The sequence below is a fragment of the Pelmatolapia mariae genome, linkage group LG22 (assembly GCF_036321145.2).
Source record: "Pelmatolapia mariae isolate MD_Pm_ZW linkage group LG22, Pm_UMD_F_2, whole genome shotgun sequence".
Lineage (NCBI taxonomy): Eukaryota > Metazoa > Chordata > Actinopteri > Cichliformes > Cichlidae > Pelmatolapia > Pelmatolapia mariae.
The window spans coordinates 13,919,243-13,935,490 of record NC_086245.2 but is presented as its reverse complement, the minus strand read 5'-3'; the positions used below and the strand labels follow the sequence as shown (position 1 = coordinate 13,935,490).

Sequence of the window (16,248 nt, the reverse complement as noted above, 5' to 3'; positions counted from 1 at the left end):
CAATGTATCACCAGAGGAGGAGGAGGAGAAGCATCCTGTTGCTCCTTCTGCATCCCTGCAAATATTACTGCTTAAATATGTGCAAAATGTATTTTGCGTTAACCTGGTGAAGAAAACACACACAAACACACACTCACCAGCACTGAGTGTGACACGGTGCCAAGAACAAAATCCATTAGCCTTCATAAAAATACAGATTGGAGGCACTGAAGCGTGGGTGACATCTGGCGGTGTGTTTTCCTACTGCACGCTGGCTTGCAGCTCGGCAGCTCTGGCTCTGAGTGTGTGCTGGGTGGAGAGAGAGGTGGTGGTGGTAATTAACAAGGAAGAAACTGGGCTAAATGGCACGAGAAGATGATGAGAGTCGGGGCCATAAAGAGAAGGCTAATTAGGAAACAATGCCAGCGAGTGAATAGAAACACAGAGCAGGATGTGAATTAAAGCCATATTAATGATTATGGCGGCTGGAATGAAGAGAATCAGGGTTATGGTCATCATGGGGTGCTCTTGGTCTTTCTCACTCTCTGAATATTTGCCTTTTAACTGTGCGGCTCTTGATTGTAAATCTAATGACACAGCAGCAGTGGTGAGATGGCCATTTCTCTGACCTGGCATGACTACTGTTTATCCCCCCCTCTGTGCTACATGCTGAATGGTGCCTCTTACAATGCAGCCATCAGCCGTAGTGGCTGCTGTGCTGTGGTGTTTTTAATTACTCTACTGATTGGATTAGGCCCTTTCTTGCGCTGACACGTCCCCTTCACTTAATAGTGTGTTATCGACAAGAGCAGCACATACATCCATTTGCCTGTGAGGTCTGATTTGTCAGAGTGGCTTTTTTCTGGAGTGGATGAAGTTCTCTTCTAATGGACAATTTTATCCTGTCCCGGTAAGCCCTGCAGCTGCTGGACTCTAATCCTATAAAATGTTATGAAGTGAAATCTAAGAGTACTTCTTTCGGCTTAGTATTTCTATTACCTTTTATTTCTCACAATGAACCAGTTTTAAAGTATCACAGCTGATGCAGCAAAATCAGAAATATGACTGTAGCATCATTTATGACATCTAGACTGGTTTAGTGGTTAGTATATTTGCTTTACACAATACAAAGGAAAAGCAAGCTCAGTTAAGGATAAGGAAAAACTGGGGAACAAGGACTCGAAATATTGTGGAGGTAAGATAAAAAACTAAAGAATAAATGCAAGCACATATAAGGCAGGAACTCCAGTAACAAGAGACAAATACAAAGGAAGGAGGAAAAACTAAACCAACTAAGAATCAAACATATTTAATGATAAACAGAAGTTAGGATTCTAAAAAATACAAAAGACTGGGTCCAACACTAAAGATCCATGACAGGAGGAGACACAAACACAGCCTCAGGCGGTCACGAGCTAGTCCAGTGCCAATCCCAAGCCTGGCACTAGACTAGCTTGGAAGAGCATTCAGTGTAAAATCTGTTCCACATCTCTCTTTGGGAGTCAGGGAGCAGCCTTGATTGAATATTAAGATGGAAGTTGCCCCGGGTGAAAAAAGCGATGTCACCGAGTGCTTAAACCTGCATTCTTTCTACTGAGCAGCAGGGGGCGACTCGTCTGCTTTAAAAAGAAATCAGATGTACAGAAGTCTGCGAGAAAAGGAGCCAGCTGATCACTTGATTTATAGTCTCAGTGGGCACTTTCCTTATGAGTTTAGGATCTCAGTGTCTAGTTTTAATCCTTATTTAATATAGCCTGATGTTCATTTAGTAAATTACTGTCCCATTTATTGTAAAATAGACGTCTGAGACAGGTATGATTTATCGTTTATGATCTGGCGTCTCAGTTACATCTACCTATCACTTGTCAGGTTTGGTTTAAAATCAATAAATATTGTGACAGAGCCAGATGACTTAAGTTATATTTGCATTTAATTGATTCAAGCTCTTTAATTTTATTTGAGTACACAAAGTTTCCAGTGATTCCATTTTTTTTTTCTTAAAAAGGGTAGATTTCACTTCTCTCTGACCTTATTTTGAAGGTGGAGAGAATGTGTGGCATTATTGGTGAGGTCCCAGATGATGTCTAGCAGCAGGGAGCAGCCCCAAGGAAATGACACCACCACTCGCCTGAAGGACCCCCAACACAACACAACACGCTGTTGTACAGCAGTATATAAAGTAGAGCGGATGAAGCATCAACAAGCATACATTTAACAATTACTTGATTTATTAGTATTGTTTATTTCAGTTATGTTATTTATAGGACAAAAAATGAAAATCAACATTTTTCCTATATATAATGTTAGTATTTTATATTCTGCGTATAAGTATTTAGTTACTTTAGGACCGTTTGAAAGCACACTGGACCTATCCTTTAGCTTTACTCTGATCTTAAGTATTGCTTATTTCATAACAAAAATTGCCATCATCAAACATGCCATGCTAAAACTATATTTTTGTTCTAAAGCACTATGTTAGCTTTTTAAATTTGAACTAACTCATTATCTTTTAGACAGTATTTGGAGTTTAATCTAATATCAGTGACCAATGAATAATTTTAGCCTCCCCCCTAAAAATCATAAAACATATTTCGGATGGAAAATTGTGAGGCATGCATACAAGCATGTGGGCCATACAAACTACAGAGTTTTGTAAGGAGAGTGCATTCTGAAAAATTCAGATGGAAAAATTATGTTTTTTTTATGTCATGAAGCCCAGCTAGCTCAGACGATAGCGCATATGACTCTTAAGCTCAGGGTTGTGGGTTCAAGCCCCATGTTCGGCTATGTCTTTACATCAGCATGATGGAGGTTTAAGAAGTCCTGGAGAACATTATACTACTTGTAACATCACTGATCATGAGCGGTTTGCTGGTTGGTCAGTGATGGTCTGGGGAGCCATATCCACAGAGGGATGCATAAACCTTTACAGGCTAGGCAACAGCACCCTGAATGCCAGGATGAAATCCTTGGACACACTGTTAGACCCTACACTGGTGCAATGGGTCCCGGCTTTCTTCCTGCTGCCCGGCCTCATGTGACAAGAGTATGCAGGCAGTTTCCAGGGGGACTGATACCACTGACTGAACATGGCTTTGAAGGTTACAGAAACTTTAGTGGTGAAGAGGTTTCATTAACACCATAAGCCTCCCTTCTAAAATCATAAAACATACTTCAGATTGAAAAATTATGTTTCTTATTTTATGACATCGCCCAGCTAGCTCAGATGGTAGAGCATGAGCCTCTTAATCTCAGGGTCGTGGGTTCAAGCCCCACGTTGGGTGATCTCTGATTACAAGGGCAGGCTTTGTACTTTCTCACTCGACAAAATGTAAAACCCCAATTGAACAATAAAGGTGTTTTAAAAATGAAATGGTTATTCAAACATCTGCAGTGCTTTTTAATTAGAGATCATTTCTCTGAATTTCAGGAGCCGGACCAAACCTCATGCAGGCAGTTGCCGATGGAAACGCACAGACCTCTACAGTCCTCATGGAAAAACAATAAACTCAAGCTGGTTCCTGAGTAGCATATCATACCATAGAATGCCAAAATGCACATTTCCACCACTGGCAACCTGTGTCAACAAACTTTAGTACAATTATTGATCAATCAATGATGTTTGACTTTTCCAGGGTTACCCTTTGTCACCAGCTCAGTTCTTACTCTGGACAAAATTTCAATAAGGAGTCAAGTAGCAGAGGGCTTCCATTTCTTTGGCTAGTGTCGCTACTAAAAAACAGTTTAATAGCAAAACCATAGCACAGTAATATCAAAGCACCTAAAGTAGTATATGAATGAGTGAGTTGATTGGCACTTTACAGTAAAACTAGAGGAAATATAAAAAAAAAAAGACAACTGTGTAAGTGCTATTAATTTTAAATATCACAGCTCTATCACTCAGATACTAGGTTTTTGGCTTGATATTTACATCATACAACATCTATCCTTTGTCAAAAACATCTTTTAAATATCTCCTTATTTTCTGGGTCATTTTTTCTGTAGATTGTGCTTCTTTTTAACACATTTTACCTTTTACTGATCTTAGTGGGGTTAGTATTTTTCTACTCTTCAGTACTGTTATTCTCAAGTTTCTAAAATAAATAATTGTCATGTAATATAATACAGGTTTGCCCAATATCATATGTTGTCCATTTAAATATACACTAACTGGACACTTTATTAGGTGCACCTTTGTAGTACTGGATTGGGCGTCCTTTTGCCCTTAAAACTTCTTTAATTCGTAGCACAGTTGCTGCAGATTTGTTTGCTGCACATCCAACATTTTAATCTTTTGTTCCACCACATCCTGAAGGTGCTCTATTGGACTAAGATCTGGTGACTGTGGAGGACATTTGAATACAGTGAACTCACTCTCACATTCAAGAAACCAGTTTGAGATGATTTGAGCTTTGTGAGATGTGTGTTATCACGATACAAGCAGACCGACCCGTCTGGCACCAAACATCTTGCCACAGGTGTATCTAATAAAGTAATAAAGGACAAACGTATTGTATTTTTGTTTTTACTTACTGTTAAATGAAATGACTCTTGGGCTGTGTATGGACTCGCTTAAGACCGCACTACTGGAAAGACTGTCCACCTATAAAGACATATAGACACAGCAGTGCTCATCTCAGACTGACTAACGTGCTAAAGAAAAAAGATTAGATCACTTGAGAGGCTTTAAATGTCTTCATATTTAGATTAGTCGAAAGATTATTCAGGATATATTAACCACATCTATAAGCGTTTCTTTCCTGAGCCGCCCAGCATGCTGCTGTTTCAGGTACGTTTCATTCATGCCTTTTATTCATCTCTCAGGCTAACATTAACTGCCCCATTTGGAGGAGTAAAACCTGTAATTTTCTTTGTGTGTGTGGGTGACATTTATGCAAATTCAGTCGAAACTGCGCTGCTGATTGTAAGTGGTAAGTTCAGAGCAAAACAGTTTTGCACAGAATGACTGAGTTAAGGGGCTGAAGCTGATCTGACAGCAATTTTTGTCTTTATATGATGCAGTGGTTACAAAGTAAAGGAGGGCTGTTCACGACAGGGAACAAATGTGCAAACATATTCCAGTGTTTGCTGGCAGGAAACATTTCAACAGCTAAGAATACTCGGCTGAATAGTGAGTGTGGAGTAATGCAACTTTTTGGATTATGGCTATTTGAGTTTCTGTTGCCTTCCTAACAGGCCGAAGCAGACTGCCCATTCTCCTCTGACCTGATCTGCTGCTCACCAGATAGTTTCTCTTTTTTGATAATTTTCTGTAAACCCTAGAGATGATTGTGAGGGAAAATCCCAGCATATCAGCAGTTTCTGAAATACTCAGACCGTCCCGTCTGGTGCTAAAATAAACATATCACATGTACTTGAATCACCTTTCTTCCCATTCTCATTCACAGATTTAACTTCTGCAGATCATTTTGGTGATGTCTAGTTGCCTAAATGCATTGACTTGCTGCCATTTGATTAGCTGATATTTATTTTAAGCAGCAGTTTAACAAGTGAACCTAATAAAGTGGCTAGTATTAAAGTAAATGTCGGACTCTATAACCATAAACAAGATGTTTAACCTTGAGAATAAAACTGTATGACCGATGTGTGCATCTTAGGTTAACTAATGTTTCCCAACAGATGAGACTTAAGTAATTAATATCCTGCCCAGATGATGAACTCCCACTCACTAAAAGATTCAGGCCACGATGCAGATTTGCCATTTACCATCCAGAGCAATTAATGGACTCCAAATTCCCCAGCTTGGTTTCACTTTCTTAACAACCAAAGGATGATTTGCAGGAGAAGCGACTAATTGAAGATGTGCTGGCTACTGGCCACACAGGCAAGAAGAATTGACATACTTAGCTACCAGCTAGAGCGGACAGGATTTATAAGCACTTGGCAGCAAGCTTGAATTAATTTGAAGCCTTGCAGATGTGCATATATCCTTTCAGCAGCTTGTTATTAAAAGGACAACATAATTTGAGAACTTTTGTATTGTCTCCCGAACCGGTTTCGCTCTGTTTAATCCAACCAAACAGTCATATTTAGGATGTTTTGGAGTCTTTTCCCCTCCAAGTGCGTCAGGTGCAGTCTGTGTTCACCACAAACCATCTGCAAAGGGAGTTTAGTGCTGACAGTCATGCACCGGGGCTCAGGCAACCGGGAACTCACTGCCTGCAGAATATCAAAACAAAGAAATCCAGACAGCAGCATCTGTCTAAGTCTCTGGCTAAGAGTTAAGCAGAGTAGTTTTAGCAGCATTAATCTATTTTACATCTGGGCGGATGTATAATAAAGAAGTACATTTTCAGAATGGATGATCAGACCAGGGCTATATTGTCACTCCCCCTCCGCACCAACAGCAACACCGTTCTTGTCTTTCAGGCCGTCTTCAAATACATGTTGTCTTCAGATTAGATAATGCCGTTCTTTATCCTGCCACTATCCGGATGCGCTCCGCCCACACTTTGCTCCTTGGGTCTTTCCATTTGGAGGGAGGTCTATTATCTGCGGACCCATCTGTCACAAGGATTTAGATGACGCCGAATGTCATTGTTATGACTTTAATACTTAATACTTCACTGTGCTCTGTGCATATTGTTCGATTCAGAAGTGACATATTTGATATTTCATAAGCTCATAAGCAGCAGATCTGTGTCTCGCTTGATTAATCTTCAAAGCTAATCTTCTGTCTGATTTCAAATTGACTGTTACTCCATTCTGAAGATTAGATTTATTCTGAAAAAAAGATTGCATAACACACTCCTCCCTTCACTATAATGATACCAATTAATGAAGTCTCATTTCTTATCAGACTTTTAAATAATTTCAGGCTTATTTCTGACACCGGGCCACCTATATTTAAGCAGCCTTTCTCGCTCCCTCTCACACACACACACAGACACACACACAAATATAGGGAGGATGAAGTCTGCCAATCCCGGCTAAAAAAAAAAACTCTGATGACAGATGACTCTCTCTTTGCCTTCGCTCCACACAACATCTGCAACTTAGAGACTTTGCGGTCATTAAGCCTCTCCAGCTTTGAGGAAGATGCCCTGACAGTGGACATTAACGCAGTGGGAAATGTGGACGAACACAGGAATAAAAGCCTGAAAATGTAATGGATATCCGTGGGTATATGTCGTCATATGCAGGAGTTCATAAACTTCGCTTAAATTTATGGGAGGAGCTCCGTGATGCTGAGGCTGCTGATGGATTTCTGGGAAGTTTGTAGGCTGCGTGAAGAGTGCGGACGTTTGGAATATTCTGATCCAAACAAACCACAGCTCACTGGTGTTCCAGCTTGAAATTTTTAATGATCTGAATATTGGATATTTACTTTAGGATCTCTGTGATTTAAGCACATGTGACCTTCAGGACCTTGACATGCAACTCTGAAATACCAGGAGGGAAATAAACAGATTAAACGGAAACTTAAGGCCTTTTTTTTTCATCCTTGCAGTGGATTGCCTACAGACTGGGAACGCTGACCCGAAAGGTAAGTACAAAATATGTGAAAGGAAAACATTTGGAGCTTGATTACTTTATGTTTAAAAACAATAATTGTTTTGTTGCTTTTTTAGTTATTCTCTATAATAATAATGTGAATACAACAAATGTAAAAACCATAATAAAATCTCTTCACTAAGCTTCCCGTGACTGAAGCTTCTTTTCAAACCGCATTCAGTGGTTTCCCATGTTGTCTAACATCGTCATCTGTCTCTCTCTTTACCGTCTAACCCTCTTTCAAAGACTGTTTAGCCTTCTCATCATGGAGCATCCCTCTTCCATGACCTCCTCAATGGTAGATGGAGATGAGGTGGATGTCCAGCGCCCCATCCTGCCACCGAGGATGGTTCCTCAGCCCCAGGCGTGTGCCCCGCTATGTGGGATTCACCACACGGTCCAAACAGCAGCCGAGCACCCCGTGTGGCTGGACAGAACCCAGGCCATGGCCACCACACCTTTATACAACGGCCACCTTTATGTCACGCCATCTCCTCGCTGCAACAAAAGGGGAGACAAATCCAAAGGCAAAGAGAAGAAGGGTGAGAAAAGGTCAGGGGGGAGTAGACCAGGTCAAAAAGACCGAAACCACCAGTGCAAAGGCAAAGTCTCAGGATGCCACAGACTGCAGGAAAAAGTCACATCTTTCACTGATGTGCCGATTGCTCGCTGTGGGTCACCCTTTGAGGGCCCCTGCAGGTCACCCCGAGAAATCAGGGATGTCGAGGGTCGAGGTCAACGCAAGTCTGGTAACGTTTCTGTGGAGATGCAAGACCGCCAGAGTCTTCCAGAGATAATAATAACCAGCAAGGACGACAACCCCCAGCAACACAACAAGGAGACCGAATATCGTCAGGATCCGTGTGAGGCAAAAGGCCTGCTGCCAGGAGCTGAGTGCCCCAGCATGAGCCCCACTTGCAGCCCTAAGACCAGCCCAAAGCACAAAAAGGATGGCGACGACGACCGGTACCAGAGGTCCCACAACATTGGCTGGCGGCTGGTTCACAGGAGGGCACTGTTTCTGAGGAGGCAACGCCTGAACGACTGCGCCCTGGCAGTGGGGATATTCGGTGTTGTGGTGATGGTGATGGAGACGGAGCTCTCCTGGAGCGTCTACAGCAAGGTCAGAGAGGAAGGGAGTATGGGGGTGGGCGGGAACTCTAGCCTGTAAAAGATTTGTAAAAGTGTTATAGAAAACATGCACAGGAAGATCAAGCATGTGGTTATAAACATACATGGACATAAGATTATGACTGTTGATATCTTTTCATAGCCTGAACTTCGTAATGAAGGTCATCAGCTGACAGAGATGTCATATTTGTGTGTGTCACCCACAGAGCTCCATCTACTCCCTGGCACTCAAGTCAGTCATCAGTTTTTCTACACTCATCCTGATTGGCCTCATCATAGCATATCACTGGTGTGAGGTGCAGGTAACTTGTCCTTTACATTTGGAAATTTGCCTTTGCAACCAATCAGCAGCCTTTATAGTTTGTGATCCCTAAAATAATAAAACCAAATGGTGATTTTGAGTCTCAGATTATCCATTTTAAGTATTTTTAGAAGTCTAACTCAGAGAAAAGACAGTAAATATAATTTTATAGTTCGTTCTGTGCTGTGATCCACAAACTGTGCACAGTTCTTCACAGATCTCGCTTGCACACTAATGCACTCTTCTGATCCCCCTGGCAGCTCTACGTTCATGATATTGGTGCAGAGGATTGGCGGATTGCCATGACAACGGACCGTTTGGCTCTGATTGTCCTGGAGCTGGCAGCGGTGGCCATTCATCCTTATCCAGTGGGTCTGCAGGCCTACTTCCTGCAGGTCAAGACCCGCATGTCACTGTCAGAGACAGAGCTGGAGATCGTCCTGGCTCTGCCCATGTTCCTGAGGCTCTACCTGCTCGGTCGGGCAATGATGCTGCACAGCCGCCTCTTCACAGACACGGCCTCACGCAGTATCGGAGCGCTGAACAAGGTGGGAGGTCACCTTTGGGCTCCCCCTGCAGAATCTGGCTTTGGGCTTATCTGGCTTGGATAGTACTGTGATGAGATCATAACACATATAAATTGAAGAAAGGAGAGAAATTCTAGGCTTTGGAGCAGGATTCGTGGGATTTTAAGTCTATATTTTGGATAATGATTTGGGTCTGGGCTTCCTTTTATAAACATTTCATGCACATCTCTTTATGTCTTATGTCTAGGTGGGCCGAGAGGTCTGTAGAGGTGTGACACTTGAGGTGTGATTATCACAGTTTCGCCCCATGAACCCCTGTGGTTTCACATGTTGGCTATGTCCCTCTGTAGCTCTCCTTTACTTGTCTGCTTTTCTTTTCCACAGTTGATAATACCCACCTGCCTAATCCCTTCCCTTACTAATGCTATTTAAGAGTGATGAAAACAACCTCTGTCCCCTGCTTCTGCAATACCAAACCTACTATCCATGTGTCAAGCCAGATTGAGAACAAGTTTTCTTATCCCTCATGTCCTCTGTATTATATAATCATAATCTGACAGGTGCTATCCTATATAGTTTGGTTAAGTAGGCCCCTAATGTCAAATTATGATGTAACGTATCCCATTTGTGATCTTCAGATACACTTCAACACCCGGTTTGTGGGGAAAACACTGATGACCACCTACCCCGGGACCGTGCTGATGATTTTCAGTGTTTCTCTGTGGATTGTGGCGGCATGGGGCTTACATGTTTGCGAGAGGTATGTCAGGATATTTGTAGACTGGCTCCGGCTTTCTGGGATAGCCAATGTTTCATTTTCGCCCAACTTCTGGCAGATAAACAGTAGTAGTAAAATTTTCCCACTGGCAGCAGCAAATCCAATTTTCTTCCGCTGTTCCTTATCTGTGCAGGCTGCATGATATTGACAAGATTAAATATCAGCTAATCTAGATATGATGCTGCTAATGTGATTTTGAATATGATAGTGATCTTGAAGACTTGAGGACATTTCGCCTCTCGTACAAGAGGTTTCTGCAGTTCTGAGGTGCAAACCTCTGTAAGACACGCCACCATCATGTGAGCTACTGAGGTCAACTGAGGCAAGATGTGAGTGCGGAGGCAGAAACGCCTGGGGGAGGGGTCTCAAGACTGCATTGTAGGTGGCTGATAGCTGGTGTCGTTCACAGTGGGCCTCCTTTACTCTTCCCTCAAACCATCTGTCCAAAACGATCAGATCTGCACCCCATTAGACCTCTGCCTCTTTCTACAGACAAAAGCATGAAAGTGCTATTCCCAGTGTCACCATTACCTTTACATAGAGGAAGATCTGGGCTCTTTCAGAGGGACAACCACAAGCTACTCACTGGTTCAGATATGTGGTTGGCAGCTGGATCAAAACTGAAACTTAAGAAGAAGAGGCTTTCACCGAACGCATCAACTCAGTGAACAGAAACATTAACTTCACCTGGGAGGATACCAAGGATGATAAGTTACCATTCCTGGACTCTGCTGTGCTCATGAAGGTGGATGGAAACCTCAACACAGACCATGACCTGCTCTTTGACTGCAACCACCTACATGGGGTGAGCCTGCAACCCCTCGGAGGCAGCGTGGACAAAAAGGGGATGTACACACATAATGAAAGCTCTTAAACGTGGTTATCCTAACCAGGCCTTCGTTAAATTGATGAAGATGGCAAGGAAAAAACCTCAGAAACCAACGCAGGAGAAACAGGGTGACAGATGGAACAACATTACTGTCCCAGTGTACTTCAGACCAGGTAATACGCCGGTGTGCATCTCAGCACTCAAACACAAACTGAACAGCGCAGTGTTTGCTGTACAGTGCATTGACGATTCCTGGGACCTCTACCTCTAAAGGAGGCCATCTCCGTCTACTGTGAATAACTATCGCTGATCAAAGGTGGTGGCTTATGACACCAGGTATCAGCTACCTAAAATACAGTCTTGACATCCCTTCTTGAGCAGTTCAAGCACTACTCACACCTTCCCTCGTGTGACCGTTAACCTGATACTGCGACGTTTTACACCTTAACCCTGGCCTTTTTTCACACCTTAGCTCATGTGACAACACCCATGATTGGCTCAACCACCATCAGGACAACCACCAATGGGACACCTCCTAGTAGGATTTAAATATCTGGGACTCTCTATCAGTTATTTAGCGCTGAACTACCCTCCAACATGAGAGTCTAAATGTCTTCATGAACCAAGAAGTCCAGTTGTCTTCTTTTCAAGCACTTAAGAATACCATAACATGCAGGATTGTGAACCCACACAGACATAGGCCTTATGAAAAGTAGTATTTTTTTGTAAAATACAACATAAACTCAGAGAGGTTCAAAAAATATATATACTAGTAATGTAAATCTAGGATAAAAAAACAGGGGATTGTGCACAGATATCAGTGTGAGTAGATTGTTTTATTTCTGCAGACACCACAACTACAGGGACCTGAGTAGCAACTACATGGAGGCACTGTGGATGGTCTCCGTCACCTTCTTGTCTATCGGGTATGGAGATGTGGTCCCCCACACGTACTGTGGACGCAGCATTTGCCTCCTCACCGGGATAATGGTGAGGCAGAGGGTGGATAGTTGTCTCTGTAACGAGCGAGCACTGACTCTGAATGCAAATCTCAATCTGAACGTTTAAACGTTTGTGACTCCTGCAGGGAGCCGGCTGCACAGTGTTGGTGGTGGCGGTGGTTGCCAGGAAGCTGGAGCTGACCAGGGCAGAGAAACATGTTCACAATTTCATGATGGACTCACACATCTCCAAGAGGGTGAATACTAGTATCTCATTTTTTTTTTAATTGCTATTGATGATTAAACATGTCCAAAAGTAAGAGATATTATTCAAAGGCTTCACTTCTTTCCTGTTTGTACACCGTACCATGCAGGATTTGATATCAGATACCACATATTGACTTATTTTACTCAAAATCCTGGACTTTTTGAATGCCAATAAACAAATTTGACTTAAAATCTTCAAAACGAGTGGCATCATCTTCCGATAAAATCAGTTTGCTTTGACTGGCATTATTTTTTTCCTGTTCTGTATTGATACTAAATGAATAAAGTTTTTTCTCAAAAGGCATTTTGGAAAATGGAGGAATTGGCTCACTCAAGACAATTTTTTCCCCATTTTCGATTTTAAAAATTTGCCCATGGTGCACTGGGATTCGTTCCAGCTTTTGTCAGCGTTTTTCAGCATGTGCCGTAAATAACAGCACTCTTAAGATTTTGTGCATAAACATACAATAACTCTCCCCGTGATTTTTCTTCTTTTCACCAGATAAAAATTGCTGCAGCGAATGTGCTGAGAGAGACTTGGCTTATCTACAAGCACACTAAGCTGTTAAGAGAAAGAGACCACAGCAGAGTCCGCATGCACCAGCGGAAGCTGCTCCTGGCCATCCACCAGTAAGGCACTTAACCCACACATAATAATAATAACCTCTTTATCAATCACTGCCTGAAATGATTGAATGCCGCTCATTTTAAATTCATTTTAAATTATGTGCCATTTAAAAATGAATAGATCTACTTTCCTCCTCCAGCCTTTCTCATTGTCTCTAATATAGTATTAGGTCCATAATTCCATAAATGGTTGGACACAGTTTCAAATCATAGATGTGATCGAAGACTTTCAGCTTTCATACAAGAGGTTTTACAAAAGTATTAAAATCTGTTTAGGAATCACAGTTGTTTTTATGCACCGTTCACCATTTTCAGAGGCTCAAAAAGTAACTGGACAGTTGACTGATAAGAAGCTTTATGGCCAGGTGAAGCCTGTTCCCTCGTCATTCAGTGAAAAATAAAGCAAACATAATATCTGAAATTGATTCAAAGTGCTGAACTTTGTAGCTTTTCATTGTAATTTTAAACATGAAGCCCAAAGAGATGTCAGTGCAAGTGAGGGAGGTCATTATTCGGCAAAAAAAATAAATTAATCTAAGCAAAGAGATAGCAAAGACTTTAGGAGTGGCCAAATCAACAACGTGGTGCATTGTGAAAAAGAAGGAAAGTGCTGGTCAGCTCAGCAGCACCAAAGGGCCTAACAGACCACAGCATTTGGGTGCATGATCACAAATTAATTTCCTTAGTTTAAAACAACTCCAACACAACACCTAACCGAGTTAAGAACACTCTGGAGAAGGCAGTTGCATCACTCTCAAAGTCTACAATCAAGAGACTATTTTACAAATGTAAATACAGAGGATTTAGAACAAGGCGCAAACAACACTCTGGAACAGGAAAGCCAGATTAGACTCAGAAAACATCTAAAAGCAGCTGCACAGCTCTGAAAGAATTCTTAGGACAGATGAAACCAAGATGAATCCGAAGCATACAGCATGATCTGTCTGACAGGCTGGAGGAAGAGTTACAGCATGGGCATGCATGGCTGCCAGTGTAACCGGGTCACTGGTTACACTGATGATGTACAGATGAAGTGTGCAGAGATGTACTCTCTGCTCAGACTCAGCTAAATGCTGCAAAGCTGATCAGACAGTGCCTTGCGGTGCAAATCGATAATCACCCAAAGGAAGCTCCAAAAGCAATTTTGCAGTTTCTCAAAGCAACGAAATGGGATATTCTTCAATGACCAAGCCAGTCACCTGACCTCTACCCAACAGAGCATGCTTTTCAGTTATTGCACGCAAAATCGAAGGCAGAGAGACTCACAAGCGACTTCCACCCAAGTATTAAAAACAATGTCTTGATGCATGCTCAAACATCCAGGTAAGTAAATCCCGCAAGGTTGATTCTGTTCATCTGGACGTAGCGTTGATCAATGGTCATGACAATTTGCATATTAATGATCAAGGAACCGGCCTCACAGCCCATTGTTCATTCAGTGGGCTGGTTTTGGTCATTGTGCAAATGTACTATTTATAAGATGAGACTGAAGAAGTCACTTGGATGAGTGACGAAAGGTTTCTCCCACTGAAAACGCTACGTCCAGATGAACAGAATCAACAATGTTTGATAAGTATGAAAGGTATTAAAAACAATGTGTTTATTTAAAACTTATAGTTGACCAATAATTCTTGGACTGAAAACGGGCAACTGTGTACAAGATAGTTTGATTTTAAGCTAAAAATCTGCACTTCAGTCACACTTTATTTGGTTTTAAATCCACTGTGGTGATGTACAGAGGCAAAACTATAAAACTGTGTCATTATCAAAAAATCACGGCCCTAACTGTAAAACAGATTTACGATTTCTAATGAACCGCCCAGTTTGAATCGAGTCGTTTAAAGTCACGTCTTCTCCTACATAGTCATCTGAAGCAAATGACAAATTTAAGGTATGAATTCAATGAAAGGTCATTTACATTAGACGCCCAGCCTGTGTAAAAGATGGAAACAACCAAAATGAAGTGAAAACCAAGGATTGGTGCCATTTGTGTCCATATACATTGTCTCTGAAAGGCAAAAGTTCAGCTTTGTCACTCGGGGATTCTCTGCCACACCTTATAAGAAGATATTTCTTCTAAATAAAAGCCACTTGATTACTACTATATCACTCTTGTCTACTGCTGAAATTACAGTACATTTTAACCTCCGATTGTTCCTTCAAGCCACAAGTTATGCTGACTTTTATATCAACCATTCCTTGTTAAATTTGGAAGATTTTCATTTGGTCCCGTTGCATAATCCAGAGAGATCCCTTTAAATTGTTTTATGGGAGCTACTCTCTACCAAAGTCCTCATAAAATCTGTTGACGTCGTGTCGCGTTTATGGCTTGTTTCTCCGGTCATGTGTCTGACTGGCCCTTTAAATTACTGCTCGTCTTAAAATGAAAAAGTAGTAATGTCATAAAACCAAGCAATTTTATCTCCAGGCTGCGGCGAGTGAAGATGGAGAAGAGAATTCTTGCTGACCAGGGGAACACACTTGTGGACCTTAACAAGGTATGAGAGGAAGTGCAGGCAACACCTGTGTCCTGCTAACACCTCGAAAAAGAAATAAAAGAATCTAATTGCTGATGCCTTTTCTTTCCCCTAACTGCACACCGATTTATACGAAGATGCAGAACCTGATGTATGACGTGCTGTCGGAGGTGCAGGGCTGCAGGGGGGATCTGGACACACACATCCACACTCTGGAGAAGAGTGTGGAGGAGCTGAGGGAAGGCTTCAGGAGTCTGATGCCGCTCCTCTCCAGCACACTGTCCACACAGAATTCCTCCATCCGCCACCTGCTCAGGGAGAGGGAGGGGAAGACGGAGATTGCAAGCGTGAGCGGAGAAGACAGGTAGAGGGATGGCAGACGAAGGCTTCTAAGGACGCTTGAGAAGAAGTTATCTGCCTTTACTGCAGCTTAAACAGACTTGAAGAGAAAGGGAAAAGAGATGTATAATTGTATTAAAATATATTTTCTGTAGCAGAAATAACTTTAAAATGTAGAAGTTAGTACTGTGGCAGCAATAAAAACTGAAAATTAAACCATCTTTGCCCAATAAACTGTTAATTTGAATTTATTGCAGGAAGATTTTACTTCGCAGATGGACTTCTGAAATATTTCACCTTCTTAGGTTGTCCATGATCAAAATAATCAGGAGATACTTTTAGCTCTACTAAATGCATAAACTAAGCCAGCTTTTATTCTGTAAATGCTGCATCTTTCTGATTGTGTAATAAAATGTGTATAACTTCCAGCACAGTTTGCTATTATAATAAAAATCCAACCGTAACCTGAAGTACTTTATCATAAAGGTGACAACACAACCTTTATTTTCCAGCTTAAAACCAAACAAAACAACAATA

The 16,248-nt window shown here is 41.8% G+C and overlaps 1 protein-coding gene and 1 non-coding gene across 4 annotated transcripts; both read left to right on the top strand.

Annotated features, from left to right (window-relative positions):
• The first annotated feature begins 3,190 nt into the window (after positions 1 to 3,190).
• On the top strand, positions 3,191 to 3,263 carry trnak-cuu (transfer RNA lysine (anticodon CUU)). The gene has a single exon. It is a non-coding gene; the product is annotated as a tRNA-Lys (tRNA).
• A 3,612-nt stretch (positions 3,264 to 6,875) lies between these two features.
• On the top strand, positions 6,876 to 16,144 carry LOC135932912 (small conductance calcium-activated potassium channel protein 1-like). Of its 3 annotated transcripts, none has more exons than XM_065470657.1 (11): positions 6,876 to 7,486; positions 7,741 to 8,617; positions 8,832 to 8,927; positions 9,187 to 9,474; positions 9,701 to 9,736; positions 10,092 to 10,213; positions 11,909 to 12,050; positions 12,148 to 12,258; positions 12,771 to 12,898; positions 15,324 to 15,393; positions 15,516 to 16,144. In XM_065470657.1, the coding sequence occupies exons 2-11, from the start codon at positions 7,760 to 7,762 to the stop codon at positions 15,738 to 15,740; spliced, it is 2,076 nt and encodes a 691-aa protein (XP_065326729.1). In that variant the 5' UTR covers positions 6,876 to 7,486; positions 7,741 to 7,759; the 3' UTR covers positions 15,741 to 16,144. The 3 variants fall into 3 exon arrangements, with proteins under 3 accessions (XP_065326729.1, XP_065326728.1, XP_065326730.1); XM_065470656.1 differs by having other exon boundaries at positions 15,510 to 16,144; XM_065470658.1 differs by lacking the exon at positions 9,701 to 9,736 and having other exon boundaries at positions 15,510 to 16,143.
• The last annotated feature ends 104 nt before the right edge of the window (positions 16,145 to 16,248 follow it).